We start from the raw sequence: 16,765 nt of genomic DNA on the forward strand, positions 1-16,765 counted from the left end.
AAAGGGGTCGTAAAGTGCGAATGTCGCAAAAGGTGTTGTAAAGCACTTTAGTAGTATCTCCCTCCGAGATTTGGCTGCCGTGGTGCTGGTCCTGGCTTGCTGGGCGCTGGTTGAGCTCTTTGCCGCAAGGGGGCGCCCGCAGCTGCTGCCGTGCCGAGCTCTGCTCCTGCCGCGACTCCGCCCCCTGCTGCCGCGAGTCTCCAACGGGACACGCCCCCCACCTGCCCATCGGACCCCACGGCTCCGGTACCGCAGTCTCGCTGATCCCTGCCGCCCCGCCCCCCGCCCTCGCGGTCCCGCCGCCCTTCCGGACCTCGCGGCCCCTCCCACCGCTCCCGCCATCCCCGCCTTTGCCATCCCGTCGGTCCCGGCTGTCCCGGCTACCGCGGCCCCGCCCCCTAATCCCGCCTCTCCGAGCCCGCCTACCGGCGCCACCGCAGCCCCGCCCCCTCCTGCCGCCGCGGGTCCCGCCGCTTCTGCCCCCCATTACCCGCGAGTGCGGCCGCTCCTGCCGCCCCCCACGTCCCCTCGCCCCCTTTGCCGACACAGCGGGGCCGGTGCTGGCCCAAGTCCCGTCGCTGCTGCTGCGTCTTTGCCATTCCCTGCGGCTCCCGGATCTGCGGTGCCGAGCGCGCCTGGCGCGGCCGCGCTGCGCCCCCAGCGCCCCTGTGCGCGCTGCCGCGGGAGCCCGCCCCCCCCGCCGCGGCGTTCCAAGAGCACGCAGCGCACCCCGAGCTGCCCACGGGCCCCGCCGCAAGGCAAACGCCCACGGCAGACCCCGTCCCTGCCGGCGTTTGGGCGCAATCCCCATGTTCCGGCACGGCACGGCTTGCGCTGGGACCGGGGCGCCCCAGCCCGCACAGCCCCGCCGTGCCGGCGCCGCGGCGCCTCCCCCGGTGCCTGCAGCCTCTGCCGTGCCTGCTGCCGCTCCAGCGCAGCCTCTGCCGTGCCTGCGGCCGCTCCAGCCCCGCCTCCCGTCAGCACCGCTCATGCCGCCCCCCCCCGCCCCCGCAGCAGACTGCCGCCGCCTCCACGCCGCTCCTCCCGCCTCCCGCCACCCCGGGATCATCTCCCGCTGAAGAGGGGCCGCTCCGCCGCCGCTGCATGGCTGGCCGAGCCGCGCCTTCCGCACCGCGGCTCCCCGCTTCAGAGCTGCTGGATGGCGCGGCTCCGCCGCTGCATGGCTGGCCGAGCCGCGCCTTCCGCACCGCGGCCCCCCGCTTCAGAGCTGCTGGATGGCGCGGCTCCGCCGCCTCCTGCAACCACGGGCGTCCCGGCGTTCCGTTCCACAGCCGCAGCCCCGTTCCCGCGGCTCCGCCGCCTCCCGCACCCCCCCCGGCCCGCCCGCCGGCATCAGGGCTGTCCCCACGTTGCCATAGTGACGCACCCCACACATGCGCAGTTGCTACAACCCCAGCACCAGCGATATCACTCCGCGCCGGCTCATCCAACCACAGCGCCGCTTCCGGGATCAGCCGCACGCATGCGCAGTTCCATCTCCACGGCCCCGCCGCCACCCGCCGCTGCTTTGGCCGCAGCTTTGGCACAGCCCGGTCCCGGTTCCGGTTCCGAGCCGCTGCGTGCCGCTGTCCGGCCACAGCCGGCATCCCTGTGCCCTGGCACGCCGCTTCCGCCGCCACCGGGTCTATACACGGCACCAGAGCAGGCGAAAAATGCAGCGCCTTGTATGTATCCTTCCGTACCTGGTCACTTCAGTGCATGGGTGGGGTGCAGGGACGTTGGGAAGCAGCTGGAATCTTCCTCACATGGAAAAACTCTGTCTCCTGAAGGGATCTCCTGATACCCCGAGGGAAGGAGCCCCTCTGGAACCAGCCTGGGACACCTGGGGGTGCTCACCTGGAGAGGAGAAGCTCCAGGGAGAGCTCAGAGCCCCTGCCAGGGCCTGAAGGGGCTCCAGGAGAGCTGCAGAGGGACTGGGGACAAGGGAAGGAGGGACAGACACAGGGAATGGCTCCCACTGCCAGAGGGCAGGGCTGGATGGGATCTTGGGAATCAGGGATTGTTCCCTGGCAGGGTGGGCAGGCCCTGGCACAGGGTGCCCAGAGCAGCTGGGGCTGTGCCACGGGGGCAGCGAGCAGGGCCAGGAGGGCCAGGGCTATTCCTCCAGCCCCAATCCCATCCCCAGCCCCAATTCCAGCCCCAGGACCAATCCCAGCCCCAATTCCAGCCCCAATCCCAACCCCAGCCCCAATTCCAGCCCCAATTCCAGCCCCAATCCCAGCCCCGGGGGATTTCCATACACTTGGAAGGGAACAGGTCACAAACCAAACACTTCTGATGCTGTGGCTCTATTTTCTACCCTGGCCTTCAGCCCAGTTCTATTTCTAGTCCAGCTCTAGCAAATATAGAAGATGAGGGGATCTGGGGAGAGGGAAAGCCAAGCTGGCAGTGTGGTGGCATTGAAGTTGCCTTTTTCATTTCTCTAAACTGAGTCATCTCCAATACTTCTCTCTCTTTTTTTTTTTTTTTTACTTTGTTTTTTTTTTTTTTGTCTTGAAAAAAATCATACTAAGGGGATGAAGAGATGTTAATAATAAACCATGGAGTGTTCAAGTCCGGGCAGCACCTCAGGCTGTCCTGTGAGGGTGGAAAACACCATTTAACTGATAAAGACTGTGCAGGTTCTACCTGCAGGTTAACCTCAGGACACTTTGGAGCACCTGAAGGAAAAATCCTGGTGCTGTGGTGGGTCCTGGAATTGTCTCTGCCAATGACTCTCAGCCTTTTCCTGCTCCCAGGTCAGCTCCTCTGGGGAGTTTTGGAGCCTCCTCCTGTGCCTCCCACCCACCCAGGAATTCCTTGACCCAAATACTGCTCCTGTACTGGAAATAAATCAACTTTTAATATTTTACAATTACTTTAAAAGTTCTCTGCACAGTATTTTACAGATCAGCACAGACTTTACACAGATTTGCTGAGGCTACACAAATGTACAGAAACCACCCCAAAGAGCCCTGGAATTCTCTCATTTCCAGAAAGCATCAGAGGCCAGAACCTTCACCAGGATTGGGAGTCCCTGGAGTTTGGGCTTGGTTTTCTGGATGGGATGGGAATTCTCTTCTCCAGGGCTGCTGGAGGGCCAGCTGAACCCAGAGGGATTTGTGTCCTGGCATGGATCCATGGCACGGAATTGGCCAGGGATGCCAATGAGCAGCGTTTGACAGGACAAGGTGCTGGTTCAAAGGCCTGAACAAGAACAACCCCCTGCCAAATTCCAGCCCCACTGCAGAGAACACATCTCAGACCTGCCTGGGGAGGCAAAGGCAGAGAGAAAACCCTTTGGGGACCTCAGTGCTCAGGCCTGGGCCCAGGCTAAGCCATCCCCAGCAATGGAGGAGAAGGTGGCCAGCAGCCAGCAGAGCTGGGAGCAGAGCCAGGGCACAGGAGGGGTCCCAGCAGGGCTGGAGGAGTCCAGCAGACACACCTGACCCCTCTCCTCGGAGCCCCCAGGAGCTCTGGCCCCTTCCCTGGCAGACTGAACCCCAGGTGATGCTGCTGCTGTGCCACCAGGCCTGGGGACAGCGCCAGGAGCTCAGCAGCTCCTGCTTCCTGCAGGATCCCCCTGCACTGAGCCCACTGCGGCTGAGCCCTGCAGCCCCCAGCAGTGCCAGAGCTCCCTTGCAGACACATCCAGGGAGCACAACACTGGGATCAGCTCCTTGGGGCCTGCAGCAGCCCTTGTGCTGCCAGCACTGCTACAATCCCCAAAAACCACCCAGAAACAGCCCGAGGCTTTTCCACTCTTATTTCTTCACTCATAGGGTCAGGTTACCCCTAAATATCCTCAAATATTGCACCTTTCTGTACCTACAGCCTGACTGTAGAGAGGGGGAAGAGGTTGGAATGTTTTGGGGGAGGATCTCAAATCCTGCTGTCCCTTGCAGCCGTCACTCGGTGGGTTTGGAGCTGGGTCCCCCTCCAGCAAAGGTCACTCTGCAGTGGCCCTAAGGCAATCCTGGTGCTTTCCCCAGTCCTTCCCTCCCTGCAGGCAGTCCAGCACAGATCCTGATGGATTTCCAGCAGCTCCTGAGGGTTCAGCCCTGGGCTGGCTCTGGCACACAGGGCTGGGAGCAGGATGCACGACCAGGGGCTGGACTGGGAGTGCAGCTCAGTGCTGGGACCCTGCAGGAACTGGGAATTCCTCTTCTGGGTGCACAGGAAATACACGGATCCACCAGCAGCTGTGCTTGCCCTGGCCTGGTGCACTCAGTTCCCTGTGACACAGCCAGCCCACACTGCAGGATCCCTGCTCTGCTTCCCTGCAGGACACCCCACCTCCAGAGGGGAAGGGAAGCCTTGAGAAACCTGTCCCCATCCCAGAAAACTGTCCTGAGCATCCTCGCCGTGTGACAGGTGAAACACCACCGGGACTGGGGTTATTTCACCAATAGCAGGGCTCTGTAATTGCCCTGCACTGACAGACACCCGACACCACTGAGCGGAGGACATTCCTATCCCCAGATATCCCCATGAGCTCACCCTTCCCCACCTGGCAGGGAATATCCCTGTCCTTGCCCTGCCCTCCCACCAGGTGCTGGATCTGCTGACCCCCAGGAACCTTCTGAGGAGCCCCCAGGGACACCAGAGCACAAGGATCCCGTTTCCCTGAGCCTGGAGCAGCAGCTCAGCCCCCACAGCGACACCACGGTGACTCTGCAGCTGCAGGAGCTCGGGGACGAGCTGGGCTGGGTGTCCTCTTCCTTCTCCTGAGCCTGGACTGGTGTGGCACAGTCTGCTCTGCAGGGACACGGCTCCTCTAGGGCAGTGCCCCGCTGAAGGTGGCAATGGGCAAACACAGCAGGGACTGGAACTCGGAGGGGTCCTGCGGAGCCACGGGGGAGCCCCTCGGTGCCAGGGGGTCACAGTCCCTGGGCTTGTAGCACACGGAGATCTCACACCTGCAGGGGAACAGCAGGAAACAGCCCCTGAGTCAGGTGGGGACTGAGAACCCTCAGGGGTAGTGGGAATGGAAACAGGGCTGAGAGCCCAGCGGGAACGGGGCTGAGAACTGAGCAGGAATGGGAATGGGGCTGAGAACTGAGCAGGAATGGGGCTGAGAGCCCAGTGGGAATGGGAACAGGGCTGAGAGCCCACTGGGAATGGGAACAGGGCTGAGAGCCCAGGGGGAACAGGAACGGGGCTGAGCACCCAGCAGGAATGGGAACGGGGCTGAGAGCCCAGGGGGAACAGGAACGGGGCTGAGAGCCCAGGGGGAACAGGAACAGGGTTGAGAGCCCAGCAGGAATGGGAACGGGGCTGAGAGCCCAGGGGGAACAGGAACAGGGCTGAGAGCCCAGGGGGAACAGGAACAGTGCTGAGAGCCCAGGGGGAACAGGGCTGCTGGTGTCTGAGCAGGAGCCTCCATCCCAGCTGGGCTCAGAGCCCGGGGCTCCCATGGGTGGGTCAGGCTGCCCCGTGCCGGCAGCTCTGGCTGCAGCTCCCACCTGGTTACACTCTGCAGGATCTTCTGCTCGTCCTGGTCCAGGCACACGGCGAAGGAGGACTGGACCCCGATGATCTGGACCTTGTCCACTTTGATCTGGGACACGCTGATCTGCTGAGAGCAAAGGCTGGGGTGAGGGAGCTGCTGCCTCAGCGCCTTCCCTGGCCTGGGCAGGGCAGCTGGGGGCAGCAGCAAAGGGATGCCCCGAGAGCTGCTCCCTCCAGCCCTGCTCCCCTCCCATCCTCCCCAGATGTAAAAGCTCCAGGGTTGCAGTTACCTGATTGAAACTCTTCTTGGATTTGGAGTTCTGCCTCTTGACCACCTCGGTCATGGTTAGGTTGAGACATTCTGTCTTGGAGGCTGCAGGAGAAGGAAGCTGCCATGGCCTGGGGCTCTGCTGGGACTCAGGAAGTCCCTGCACCTCCCAGAGCATCCCAGAACTGGAGCTCCAGCAGGATCCCAGAGCTGGGGGAATGCAGAGCAGTCCCAGCTTTCCTCCCCTCCTGCTGAATGTGCTCTGCAATTCCAGCTGCTTTCCAAACACAGCGGGACAGAACATTGAGCCCCCATGGGCTGCAGACCGGAGGAAATCCATCGCCCATTGCCATGAGGAAAGACCTCCCCAATGGGCAACTCTCCCCCCGTGGCCTCTCCTGAGCCCACCCAGAAATAAATCAGAAGTTATGAGAAAGATTCTTCTTTTGAATGTGGATGAAAATATTTAGATGTAATACAGAAGTCCACAGTTTTAATATCTTCAGTTAGACATCTATATTTTAATATATTTATGCTATAAGGCGATTTTATGGTACCTAACTCTTGTTATTTCTTCTTGAAATAATTTAAGTGCCTTTAGGATTTTTGAATGCATTAGAAATGTTCTTAAAGCAAATATTTCAGTCTAGGTGTAGTTTAAACAATTGCAACTGTATTTCTGTTACTTTAACAAGCTGCTCAAGGTGGGCAGGGGCAGCTGCTCCGGGTGGGCTGCAGCAGCTCCTGGTGCCTGGGATGACAGTGACATCCCGTGGCCAAAGTGCGGAACGGGAGAACCACGGGGCCAGGGGGATCGGGTTCCTCTTGGAGTGATGGAGATTCACAGAGAGGAGCTGAGGGCGCCCCTGATGCCAGCCCTGAACGAGAGCAGGAACATCCAACTCAGCCTTCAGAGGGGGTGACAAACCCATTCCTGATGCTTTCCTCTCAGCACTGGCTCCAGGGATGGGCAGGGGCAGGAGGGACAGTGGGGAGCTCCACGGAGCATCAGGGATGTCTCCTGCTTGGTGCAACACCCCGATTATCCTGCTGACAAACACCTGCTGGGCACAGGCACACGAGGAAAAAGGACCTGAACCCCCTCAGCTGTCTCAGAACTGCATGTGTCTGAGGGCCAAACCAGCAGCTCTTAAACAAGAGCAAACCAAAAACACCACAGAGCCAGAGCCTTGGATCTTTTGAAAGGCTCAGAGCCTGATTAACTGGACACCTGATTAACTGGAAACCTGATTCGAACAAAGGTCCTGAGGCCAGGCCAGGTGGCTGGGAGCTGTGGCTGAGCTGCAGGAAGGGAAGCAGGCTGCAGGAAGGGTGTGCTGAGGGCACATGTGAGGCAGCTGCTGTGGATGCAGGACCAGCACCTGGCCCTGGTCCTGCTTCACCTGCAGAGTTTTACCTGCTGTTCCTCCTTGCTAAGCAAGTGCTGCCCAGTGACAGCCTGTGTTTGAGCCATCCCAGCCCCATCCCTAGGGGATGTTCTCCCAGCTGGAGGCTTTGGGACAGTGGCACAGGACACGTCCTTTGTCCCCGACGTGGTGCTGAGGACTGGCACACACCCAACACTACAGCACAGCTGAGGGAGCATCAGGGACTCCCAGGTGTCTCCTGCATTCTCACCTCCCTCATTTTCCAGCCAGGAGATCCACAGGGTTCCCTGCCCCCCCAGTGCCCCCCGCCTCCCCTGGCACTGCCACCTCGTACCCACCGAGCTCCTCGTGCCTCCTGCAGGCCTTGCTGAGGTTGACAGACGTGCAGACCTTCTCCACGTCATTCCAGTGACTCCTGCCACTGGCAGCTGTCTGCAGGGAGCAGCCAGAGCCCAGCAGAGAGAAGCACACAACCATTCAGCTTGGAAAAGGCCTTTCAGGTCACATCCAACCCTAAATCTAACCCTACCAAATCCTTAAGCACCAACCCCACATCTTTTAAACATCCCCAGGGATGGTGACTCCACCACTGCCCTGCACAGCTGTGCCAGGGCTGGAAAGTCCTTTCAGTGAAGGAATAATCCCTAATATCCAATCTAAACTCCCTGTTCCCCCTCCTCCTGTCCCTGTTCCCTGGGGCAGAGCCTGACACCCCCTCCCTGGCTGTCCCCTCCTGTCAGGAGCTGTGCAGAGCCACAAGGGCCCCCCTGAGCCTCCTTTTCTCCAGGCTGAGCCCCTTCCCAGCTCCCTCAGCCCCTCCTGGTGCTCCAGCCCCTTCCCCAGCCCCATTCCCTTCCCTGGGCACGCTCCAGCCCCTCCATGTCCTTGCCATGAGTGTCCCAGAGCTGTCCCCAGCTCTGGAGGTGCCCCAGCAGTGCCAGCACTGACCTTGCTGTATGCAATCTGTAGTGTCAGTGGGATTGCTTCCCTGTCTCCATCTATTCCCAGCCTTTTGCTGCCTGGACCTGCAGGGAACAAGGAGCAAACATCACACGGGGGATTGGCACAGCAGCACACCCGGGGCGTCAGGAAGGGGAAAAGGGCTTGCTGAGCACAGCTGTGGGCCAAAAGGGCAAAACTGAGAAAAGGGGGCTTAAAAGCTGCAGAAAGCAAAGAATCCAGGGAGGAATTACAACACAAAACCACTCAGCAGAACTGAAAGTGGCTCTGGCTGAGCCGGTGCAGAAGGGTCAGAGCTCAGGGAAAACACAGAGCAGCAAAGGCCACAGTGCTCCCCCTGCTCCTGTTTGCTCAGGCAGGTTTCTGCCCACGTTACGTCAGCCTGAAACACTGGGCTGACACTTCCTAACTGTTCTTGTCCCCCTGGATAAGTTTTTGCAGCTGTGAAGCAGTGCCAGACAAGCCAAGGGCAAACATCGGATTCAGCACTGGGGGTGTTTCATGGCTTGGGGCTAAGAGCTCTTTGCCCCAGCCTGGTTTTGGGGGAGCAGGGGGGTCACACTGCATAGGGGGGAATTTCATGGGCTCTGCTTTGAAGGACAAGCAGAGCTCCCACCAAAGCAGCTGGTTAAAGCCCCGAGGAACGCGTTCGGGTGCAGTGCTGGGGCTGGCCATGAGGTGTCTGTGTGAGCTGCGCTTCAGCAGAGCATCCCGGGCTGGGTGCCCGAGGAACTGCAGCCAGATGTCCCTGCCGCCGCTTCTGCTCTCTGAACAGCACTAACGTTACAAATTTGTGACATAAAAGCACGAAAAACGACACCCGGAAGGCTCCAAGCACACACACACAAATCTGGCTTCGCCCAGGAAAACAAGGAGATGAAAAGAGGGATTTTATCAGTGACACTTCTGGACAGAGCACAGAGAGCAAGCATAACAAGGAGAGATAAAGAACTGCATTTGGCAGGTGCTGATGAGAGGAAGGAAACGGGCTTGGAGGTGTTTTATTGTAAATCCATTCTAGAGTTCAGAGCAGCACAAACAATCAGGCATTGCCATGCTTTCACTCCTGGAGGGAATACAAAACTGGGATGTTTCTCTCCCAGACCAGTGAAAAGCTGTCTGGATCCTTGCTCAGCCTGGTTCAGACACCTCCTGCAGCCCAGGCTTCCTTCCCTTCCCAAAACCTTCCCTTCCCTTCCCTTCCCAAAACCTTCCCTTCCCTTCCCTTCCCTTCCCTTCCCTTCCCTTCCCTTCCCTTCCCTTCCCTTCCCTTCCCTTCCCTTCCCTTCCCTTCCCTTCCCTTCCCTTCCCAGCCCTGGTTTCAGCCCCCAGGGCAGCTGGGGGTGCAGGAGCAGTTACAGACCTGAGGCCTTGATGGCCCTGGTGGCTGCTGAGTGCCCCAGCTCCAGGGAGTGGATGAAGACCTCTGTCCTCTTCTCGCCCCCGATGAAGGTGAGCTGCCAGGGGGACAAGAGGGGACACGTGGGGGTGAGGGGACGCAGCCTGGCCAGGCAGCCTTCACCCTTCTCAGTCCTTAGGAGATGGGTCACTTTGGGAAAGCCCTTCCATGTTCTCAAAGCACCTTTCAGCAGCCTGGTGGTGCCTGCCTTTAGCTGGACCCCAAAACAACCCAAACCCCTCGTTTTCACTTAAAACTCCATTGGAAAAACCCCAATGAGCCAACAGCAGGGTCTGGGAACTGCTTTGGGAGCACAAATCCCACGTGGCTCTGCTCACCAAGCCCTGTTTGGTCCCCAGGCACAGCCCCAAAGCAGGGGCTGCACCCCAAATTCAGCCTTCCCCACCACACCTGCCCCAGGCACACAGCAGGGTGGGGAAAAGTCGCCTCAGGGAGGGGCTTGCTTTGGGACGCAGAGCTCTGGAGAGATTCCAGCGACCTGGAAAAGCTGGCAGCAGTGCCAGGCACTGCCTTGTGCATGGGGAAATGTGCTGGGGTGGAAAACTGCTCGGGGTCAGGGCAGGAGCCGCTCTCAGTTCTGAGCCAGGAGCATCAGCCAGGGCACCAGGGACACCGGGGACCAGAGGGGACCGAGCTCTGCCTCAGCAGCACGTGGTGGCCGTGCCACGTCCCCGCTGCTCCACAGCCAGAGCACCCTCCTCTCCCTGTGCCCACCTCGGTCTGGTAGAGCTGCAGCAGCACGGGGCGCGAGGCGAAGCGGCAGTAGTAGAGGATCATGTCTGCCAGGATGGGCAGCTGCTCCTGGGCATCCTCCTGGGGCTCAGCCTCGGCCTTGGCACACTGCAGGGGCACAACGGGTCAGAGAGGTGATGGGGTAGGGGGCACAACAGGTCAGAGGGGTGATGGGGCAGGTGAGAATGCAGGAGACACATGGGTGGCACAGTGGGTCACAGGGGTGATGGGGCAGGTGGCACAATGGATGATGGGGTGACAGGGTAGGTGGCACAATGGGTATGAGGGGTGATGGGGTGGGTGGCACAATGGATGATGGGGTGACGGGGTAGGTGGCACAATGGGTATGAGGGGTGATGGGGTGGGTGGCACAATGGGTCAGAGAGGTGACGGGGTAGGTGGCACAATGGGTGATGGGGTGATGGGGCAGGTGGCACAGTGGGTCTGAGGGGTGATGGGGTGAGTGGCACAGTGGGTCTGAGGGGTGATGGGGTGGGTGGCACCTCCAGCCACACCTGCCCACCCACCCTGCTGGGGATGGGAACCTCCTGCTGATCAGCAGGAGCCCCAGCTCCATCCCATGTCCGTGTGGCACAGCAGAAGGTTCTCCAAACAGCTCCCCAGCGCCCTGGGGAAGGGGCACACCCCGCCCTGCCCCTGGCACAGACGCACCTGGCACAGGACGCCCATGGGCAGGCTCATCAGCCCCAGCACGTTGCGCTCGTACCAGGGGTCCAGCAGGCCGAGGTAGTGGGAGATGTCGTTGGTGCTGCTCTCTGTCCCGGCCGGGGAGGGCTCCTGGAACCGGCACCGGGGTCACCCCGAGGGTCCCCAGCCTGCCCCGGCTCCCACAGCACCCCCGGGGAGGGCTCACCCACCTGTGCCCGGGGCGGGGGCTCCCCCGGGGCCGCCGAGGGGTGGTGATGAGGATGAGGATGAGGGTGATGCATCTGCGGGGTCGATGGAGCCACGCAGCTCCTCTTGACGGGCACGTAGAAGAACTGCAGCCTGAAGTACCGCGTCAGGGAGGGGCAGGAGCTCTCCTGGAGCCTGGCGAGGAGCAGGGGCTGCGCTGAGCCCAGGGGCCGGGCAGGGCGGGCACCGCGGCCCCCGGCTCACCTGGGGGGGCACACCTGGGGGGGCTCACCTGAGGCGGCTGTAGGCTCGGGCCACCTTGCCCGAGATGCGGTCCGAGCCGAACACCACCACGCGCAGCGTGCCCGCCTTGGCCTCCTCCTCGTCGCAGCTGAGGAAGGGGCGGCGGGGCAGCCCCAGGGGCCGGGGGGCGAGCGGGGCGGGGCCGGGCCGGGCCGGGCCGTGCTGCGGCAGCGAGAGCGCGCGGCGGGAGCGCGCGGGGACGCGCGGCTGCGCCGGGGGCGCGCACAGGCTCTCGGCGCGGCGCAGCGGGAGCGAGCACGGCCCCGGGCAGTCCCGGCGCTGCACCAGCTGCTGGCCCTTGCTCTTGAGCAGTCTGTAGAGCCGGTTGGTCAGCGACTGGCGCTGCTTGGGCAGCTCGGGCCGGCCCGCCGCCTCCACGGAGCTCTCGTCGCTGTCCTCGGCGTAGCCGCTGTCCATGCAGTCCTTCAGGCTGGACACGAAGGACTTGAGGGACTTCCTGGAGACCACGGTCAGCTCCGAGATGGACTCCTTGGGGGAGGCGAAGAGGGACACCCGCGGGGGCTTGGAGCCCTCCTCGGCCAGCACGGAGTACACGGAGTCCCCGGGGAGGGCACAGAGCGGGGCCAGCAGCGAGTCCTGCCCGGGGGAGCCGCCGTCCGTCTCCACATCCTCCTCCTCTTCCTCCTCCTCCTCGTCCTCGTTCTCCGAGGCCAGGGGCTCGGCAATGCTGCACTCCTTGCTGAGGACATCGTTGAGGATGTCTGAAAGCGACCGGAGGGAGGAGGTGTCTGCCACGGCTCCAGCAGAGCCACTGCAAACGTGGTGACCCCAGACACCGCTGCCGCTGCCCCTGGCCAAAGCTCTCCTCCACCCTGGTGTCGAGCAAGGAGCTGGAAACCTCCTCCCCAAAGGTTTTAGATTTCCAGTAAAGGCTCGGATGCAATGCAAAGAAAATTGTGTCTCTCTCCTCGAGGTTCTGGCTGGGTTCTCAAAAGGCAAACTCCAGCTGGGCTTTTGCTTCCTTCCCACCCAGCTTCCACCACATCCTCACGTCTGATCCAGGTTTAACTGGAGCAAAGCCAAGCCTTTGGCCGATCAAACCCGCCCTGACCCACCCTGGCTCCCTGGGGCCAGCAGGGAAGGGCACAGAGCCCTCCCAAGAACAGACACGGTCCTTCCAGGAATGGGGAAGCACCAGCTCCGCACAAGGGGAACCTTCTACTTCTCCAAAGCTGCTCGGGGCCCAGCTGAGAGCTGGGCCAGGGCCCTGACTCACCGAAGTTGTCCTGGTCCCAGCTGTAGGTGTAGCAGCGTGCAGGGGGAATGGGGAAGGGGTGCAGCTTGCGGGGCTGGGCCTCGCCTGCAGAGAGAGGAGGGACAGCAGCTGGTTTGCAGGGTCCCCCAGGGCCAGCCCTGCCAGCTCCCCTGGCCTGGAGGTGCCACCCACCCACCCCCGTGTGCTTTGGGCAGCCCAGGGCACGCTGCTGTCCTTGGCTCAGGACACGGGGACACTTCACACCTCCACGGCCACCAGATGTCACAGCTAGAGCCAGTTTCTGATTTAACGCTTTCACCTCACCCCTCAATGTTCAAAGGCTGCACAACTCGTTTGGTTGCTGTTTAAATGACACCATTTGTGGCTCAGGTGTGGTTATTGAACAGGACCTGGGGCGGTGCTTTTTTATCGCAGTCATTGCACTCGGCTGAGACTCTGCAAAGCCTCTCCCCATTGCTGCTGCAGGGGCTGAGCCAGCAGAAAGCCCCGGGGAAGGAGGCAGGGCCTGGGGATGCAGGGCAGAAAGCCCCGGGGAAGGAGGCAGAGACCCGGGGGATGCAGGGCAGAAAGCCCCGGGGAAGGAGGCAGAGACCCGGTGGATGCAGGGCAGAAAGCCCCGGGAAGGAGGCAGGGCCGAGGGAAGGAGGCAGGGCCGGGGGAAGGAGGCAGGGCCGGGGGAAGGAGGCAGGGCCGGGGGATGCTCACCTGCGATGGCCCCGGGGAAGGAGGCGGCCCCGGCGATGTCGCGCAGCACGGCCTGGAGCCGCTCCCGGGCCAGCGCGGGGTCGGGGCTGGCGGCCGCCGCCTCCTGAGCATCGGCAGCGCTGGCGTAGAGCTCCGAGAGCTCCTCCAGGGGCTTGGACTGCGGAGCAGAGCCGGGGGCACACGGTCAGGGGGTCCCTGCACTGGGCAGCATCACTAACGGGGGGCTCTCCCCCTGCACTGCCCCCGCCTCCCTCAAGTCCCGCCAAACTTTTCCAATGTAAATAAAAATAACTTTGAAAACACCCCAGGGGTTTCCTTCATGGCTTTTTTTTTTTTTTCCTCTCCCCCAAGCGTTTCTCTGGTCAAACAAACATTTCTGCTGCTTTTCAAATCTGGGGCCCTTCCTCTCTCCGCTGCGTGATGGGAAAGGAGTGGCAGGATCAAAGATCAGAGAGCCCTCTGCACGCACCTCACAAAACACCTCAGACCTCAGGTCTAACCTGAGGAGGGGAAAAGGTGCATTTTTCCTCCAAGAAGTGTTACCCAAACTCTTTTCCTTTGCCAAACCAGTGGCGCTTTGGGCAGGAAATGACTGCAGCAGGCCCTGCACAGAGCTGCTCCTGCAGCAGCCCAGGGTGGGCACCGCCCCTGCCCACCTGGAGCAGCTGCCCCTGCCCACCCTGAGCAGCTGGTGCTGCCTCTTCCCGCTTGGAACAGCTGCCCCTGCCCACCCTGAGCAGCTGCCCCTGCCCCTGCCCACCTTGAGCAGCCGGCCCAGCCCATCCAGGTCGCAGTGGGTGCCGAAGGTGGCCTGGTAGAGGTGCTGGAGCAGCAGCAGCAGCGTGGAGTGCTGGGCGGGCTCGCTGGAGCTCAGCCTGCGGGCGATGGACAGGAACTCGCTCTGCACCTCCGAGCGGTTCAGCAGCAGCACCGTCCTGGGGACAGGGACACGGCTCAGGCCGGGCCACGGCACACAGACAGCCCTGGAGCCCAGCCCGGCCCAGCCCTGGAGTCCAGCCCCAGCCCTGGAGCCCAGCCCCGGAGCCCAGCCCAGCCCTGGAGCCCAGCCCACCCTGGCCCAGCCCGGCCCAGCCCCACAGGACACGAGGGAGCCCGGAACATCTCCCTCCTGAAGCTGCAGCTCTAAGGAGAAGCTCTAAGGACAGCCCAGGCCCATTCCCAGCCTCATTTCCCTCCTTGCAGATGAGGACGGCAGGGACAGGCTCAGCCCCCGAAGAAGGAGCAGAGTCTGCCTGCTCAGAGCTGCAGGGCTGGGAGGGGCTCCCTCTGGCTCCTGTGGGGGTGGTGGCTCCCAAAATCAGGATCTCAGCGTGTCCCACTGCTCTGCAACACCAGCAGCTCCCTAGGGAGGGGACTTTGCCTTCCCCACATCTGCAGGGTCACTGGCATGGGGAGCTCACAGACCCTGTCCCAGCCTCTGGAAATGGCCCAGGTGCTCTCCTCACCCCTCCCACGGCTCAGCCCAGCCCTCCTGCCCAGCCCCTGGAGATGCTGCAGCAGTGCCAGCCCCAGGGGATGTCCCAGGGAGCCCCAGCAGTGCCCCTGGCCACACTTACACCGTGGAGCTCTGGTAGTTCTTCACAGGCAGCCCCTGCTCTGTCCTCACCAGCCTCTGGAAGGTGATCCCTGGGGAGGGAGCAGAGCAGTGAGGCACTGGAGCCCTGCAGGATGCCCTGCCTCTGCCCCCAGGGCACTGCTGGGCTGGCAGAGCCCCTGCCTGGAGCAGGAACAGCAGCACTGAGAGGCCTCGTGGGGACCAGGCACAGCCTCTGTGTGAGGGACCAGTGCAGGGGCAAGGGAACCCAGGATGTGAAGGGTAAAACCCAGAGAGCAGCAGAGCAGCAGGGGAAACACCCTCACAAAAACCCCAGCCCCAGCCCCAGCCCCAGCCCTGCCCTGGGCTTTGTCCCTGCTGCTCCTGTCCCAGTCCTTGCCTCCCTGGGAGCACACTGTCCATGCCAAAGCTCAGCTTTTCCAGGGCTCAGGACCCTGCTCCCCCCCTCAGGATGGTGGGCCCGGGTGGTCCAGCACAAGGTGGGCCTGGTTCCTCTGGAGGAGCAGGGCAGGCCCTTGGTTTTGGTGTGTGCAAGGAGCATGCCAGGCTCCCCCAGCTGTGCATCAGAGGCAATTAGCCACATGGCTAACCCTAACCCTAACGATTTCCTGGCTGACTTTCAGTCTGGAGGGTCCTTTCCCCCCAGAGCCCGTGGTGGCTGCTCCCCCAGGCTGCCCTTTGTGTGAGGGACAGGAGGGGGACAGCAGCAGGGCCATTCATGGCCATCAGGGTGGCTGGAGCCTCCGAGGCTGCTCTTCCATGGGGATTTGCACAGGGCTGAGGCACTCCCTGCATTGTTCTTTCCTGCCCAGACACACCTTGTGACCCAGCTCTGGGCACAGGCACGGGCAGCACCAGTGCTCCTCTTAATTAAGGGCTCCTTGTGGATGTCCTGTGGTTCCCAGTGGAGCAGCTCTTCCAATTATTTCTCAAAGCCTTCTTGCCTGCTCTCCCTGCCTTTCGGGGGCTTTTGAAGGGCTGTTATCACACAGAGCACATTGCAGGCCGGGTTTGATCCTGGGCAGGCTTTGGGAGGCCTGGGAGGGGATGTGCCTGGGGCTGGGGGTGTTCCCCACCCCCTCAAACTGGGAAGGTGCTCGGGGGCCCTGGGGGATGGGAAATGCAGGGTCTCTGTCAGGGCAGCTGTTCCTGTGAGATGGGAACCTGGGGATGGGATGAAAGGTGCTTCCAAAGGAACAAAAAGATGGGAAAAAATCCCAGCCTGAGCTCTGGACTGGCTGCTTTAGCCCCAGCACAGCTGGCCATGGCCACCAGGCAGGGCCTGGCTGTGTCAGCCTTGTCTCAGAGCTGCAGGGCCACAGGGACATGGGGACACCCGTGGTGGGGCTGTGCCCTGCTCAGGGCTGAGCTTTGCCCACCTCCGGAGGGCGCTGGTGCCAGGGGGGGCTGCTGCCCCCGTTCCTGTGCCACCCCCAGTGCCCCAGGCCGTGAGTGGGGACCTTGGCCCTGGAGCTCTCCCCTCCCAGCGCCGTGGGTTTGCTCCCTGCCAGAGGTGCTGGGTGGCAGGGCTGCCCTGGGAGCCCTCAGTGAGGTGTGTGCCCTGCTGCTCCGCTGCCAGGACCTTCCACCTGTTCCAGCCTTGCTTCACCTGCCCCTGACCCGCTGGGGGCTGAGGCCAAAGCTCTTTATTGTGATGAGGGCAAAGATTAACAGAGAACGAGCCGCTGTCAACACTGGCCAGGAGCACAGCAGCTCTGATCTCACCCTGGGGCTGACGGCCCTGCAGGAGTCGGTGCTGGGTGACCTGTGGGGGCCAGGGTGGCCCCCGTGGGTGCAGGGCTGGGGGATGTGGCTCCCTGCATGGATAAGGGCTGGGTCCTGCTGATGCCATAGGGTTTCCTGTCCTGCT

General features: G+C 62.2%; 1 protein-coding gene and 2 long non-coding RNA genes across 3 annotated transcripts in view; 2 read left to right on the forward strand and 1 right to left on the reverse strand.

Moving 5' to 3' along the window:
• Positions 1-1,503: 1,503 nt before the first annotated feature.
• LOC118693797 (uncharacterized) lies at positions 1,504-2,878 on the forward strand. Its single transcript, XR_004981315.2, has 2 exons — positions 1,504-1,685; positions 2,535-2,878. It is a non-coding gene; the product is annotated as an uncharacterized LOC118693797 (long non-coding RNA).
• Positions 2,845-16,765, reverse strand: part of PIK3R5 (phosphoinositide-3-kinase regulatory subunit 5) — a 41,261-nt gene continuing 27,340 nt past the window's right edge. Inside the window, exons 6-19 of the mRNA XM_036394647.2 lie at positions 14,897-14,966; positions 14,080-14,254; positions 13,320-13,476; positions 12,615-12,698; positions 11,367-12,099; positions 11,098-11,269; positions 10,892-11,017; positions 10,202-10,327; positions 9,431-9,524; positions 8,056-8,132; positions 7,446-7,539; positions 5,742-5,824; positions 5,466-5,575; positions 2,845-4,919 (exon numbers count right to left, since the gene is read on the reverse strand). Of these exons, the coding sequence (XP_036250540.1) occupies positions 4,778-4,919; positions 5,466-5,575; positions 5,742-5,824; positions 7,446-7,539; positions 8,056-8,132; positions 9,431-9,524; positions 10,202-10,327; positions 10,892-11,017; positions 11,098-11,269; positions 11,367-12,099; positions 12,615-12,698; positions 13,320-13,476; positions 14,080-14,254; positions 14,897-14,966 (2,243 nt within the window). The 3' untranslated portion in view covers positions 2,845-4,777. The remainder of the gene's footprint in view (positions 4,920-5,465; positions 5,576-5,741; positions 5,825-7,445; positions 7,540-8,055; positions 8,133-9,430; positions 9,525-10,201; positions 10,328-10,891; positions 11,018-11,097; positions 11,270-11,366; positions 12,100-12,614; positions 12,699-13,319; positions 13,477-14,079; positions 14,255-14,896; positions 14,967-16,765) is intronic.
• On the forward strand, positions 4,882-6,265 carry LOC129046885 (uncharacterized). Its single transcript, XR_008508730.1, has 2 exons — positions 4,882-4,955; positions 5,483-6,265. It is a non-coding gene; the product is annotated as an uncharacterized LOC129046885 (long non-coding RNA).

Source organism: Molothrus ater, chromosome 19 (assembly GCF_012460135.2).
Source record: "Molothrus ater isolate BHLD 08-10-18 breed brown headed cowbird chromosome 19, BPBGC_Mater_1.1, whole genome shotgun sequence".
NCBI classification, from domain to species: Eukaryota; Metazoa; Chordata; class Aves; order Passeriformes; family Icteridae; genus Molothrus; species Molothrus ater.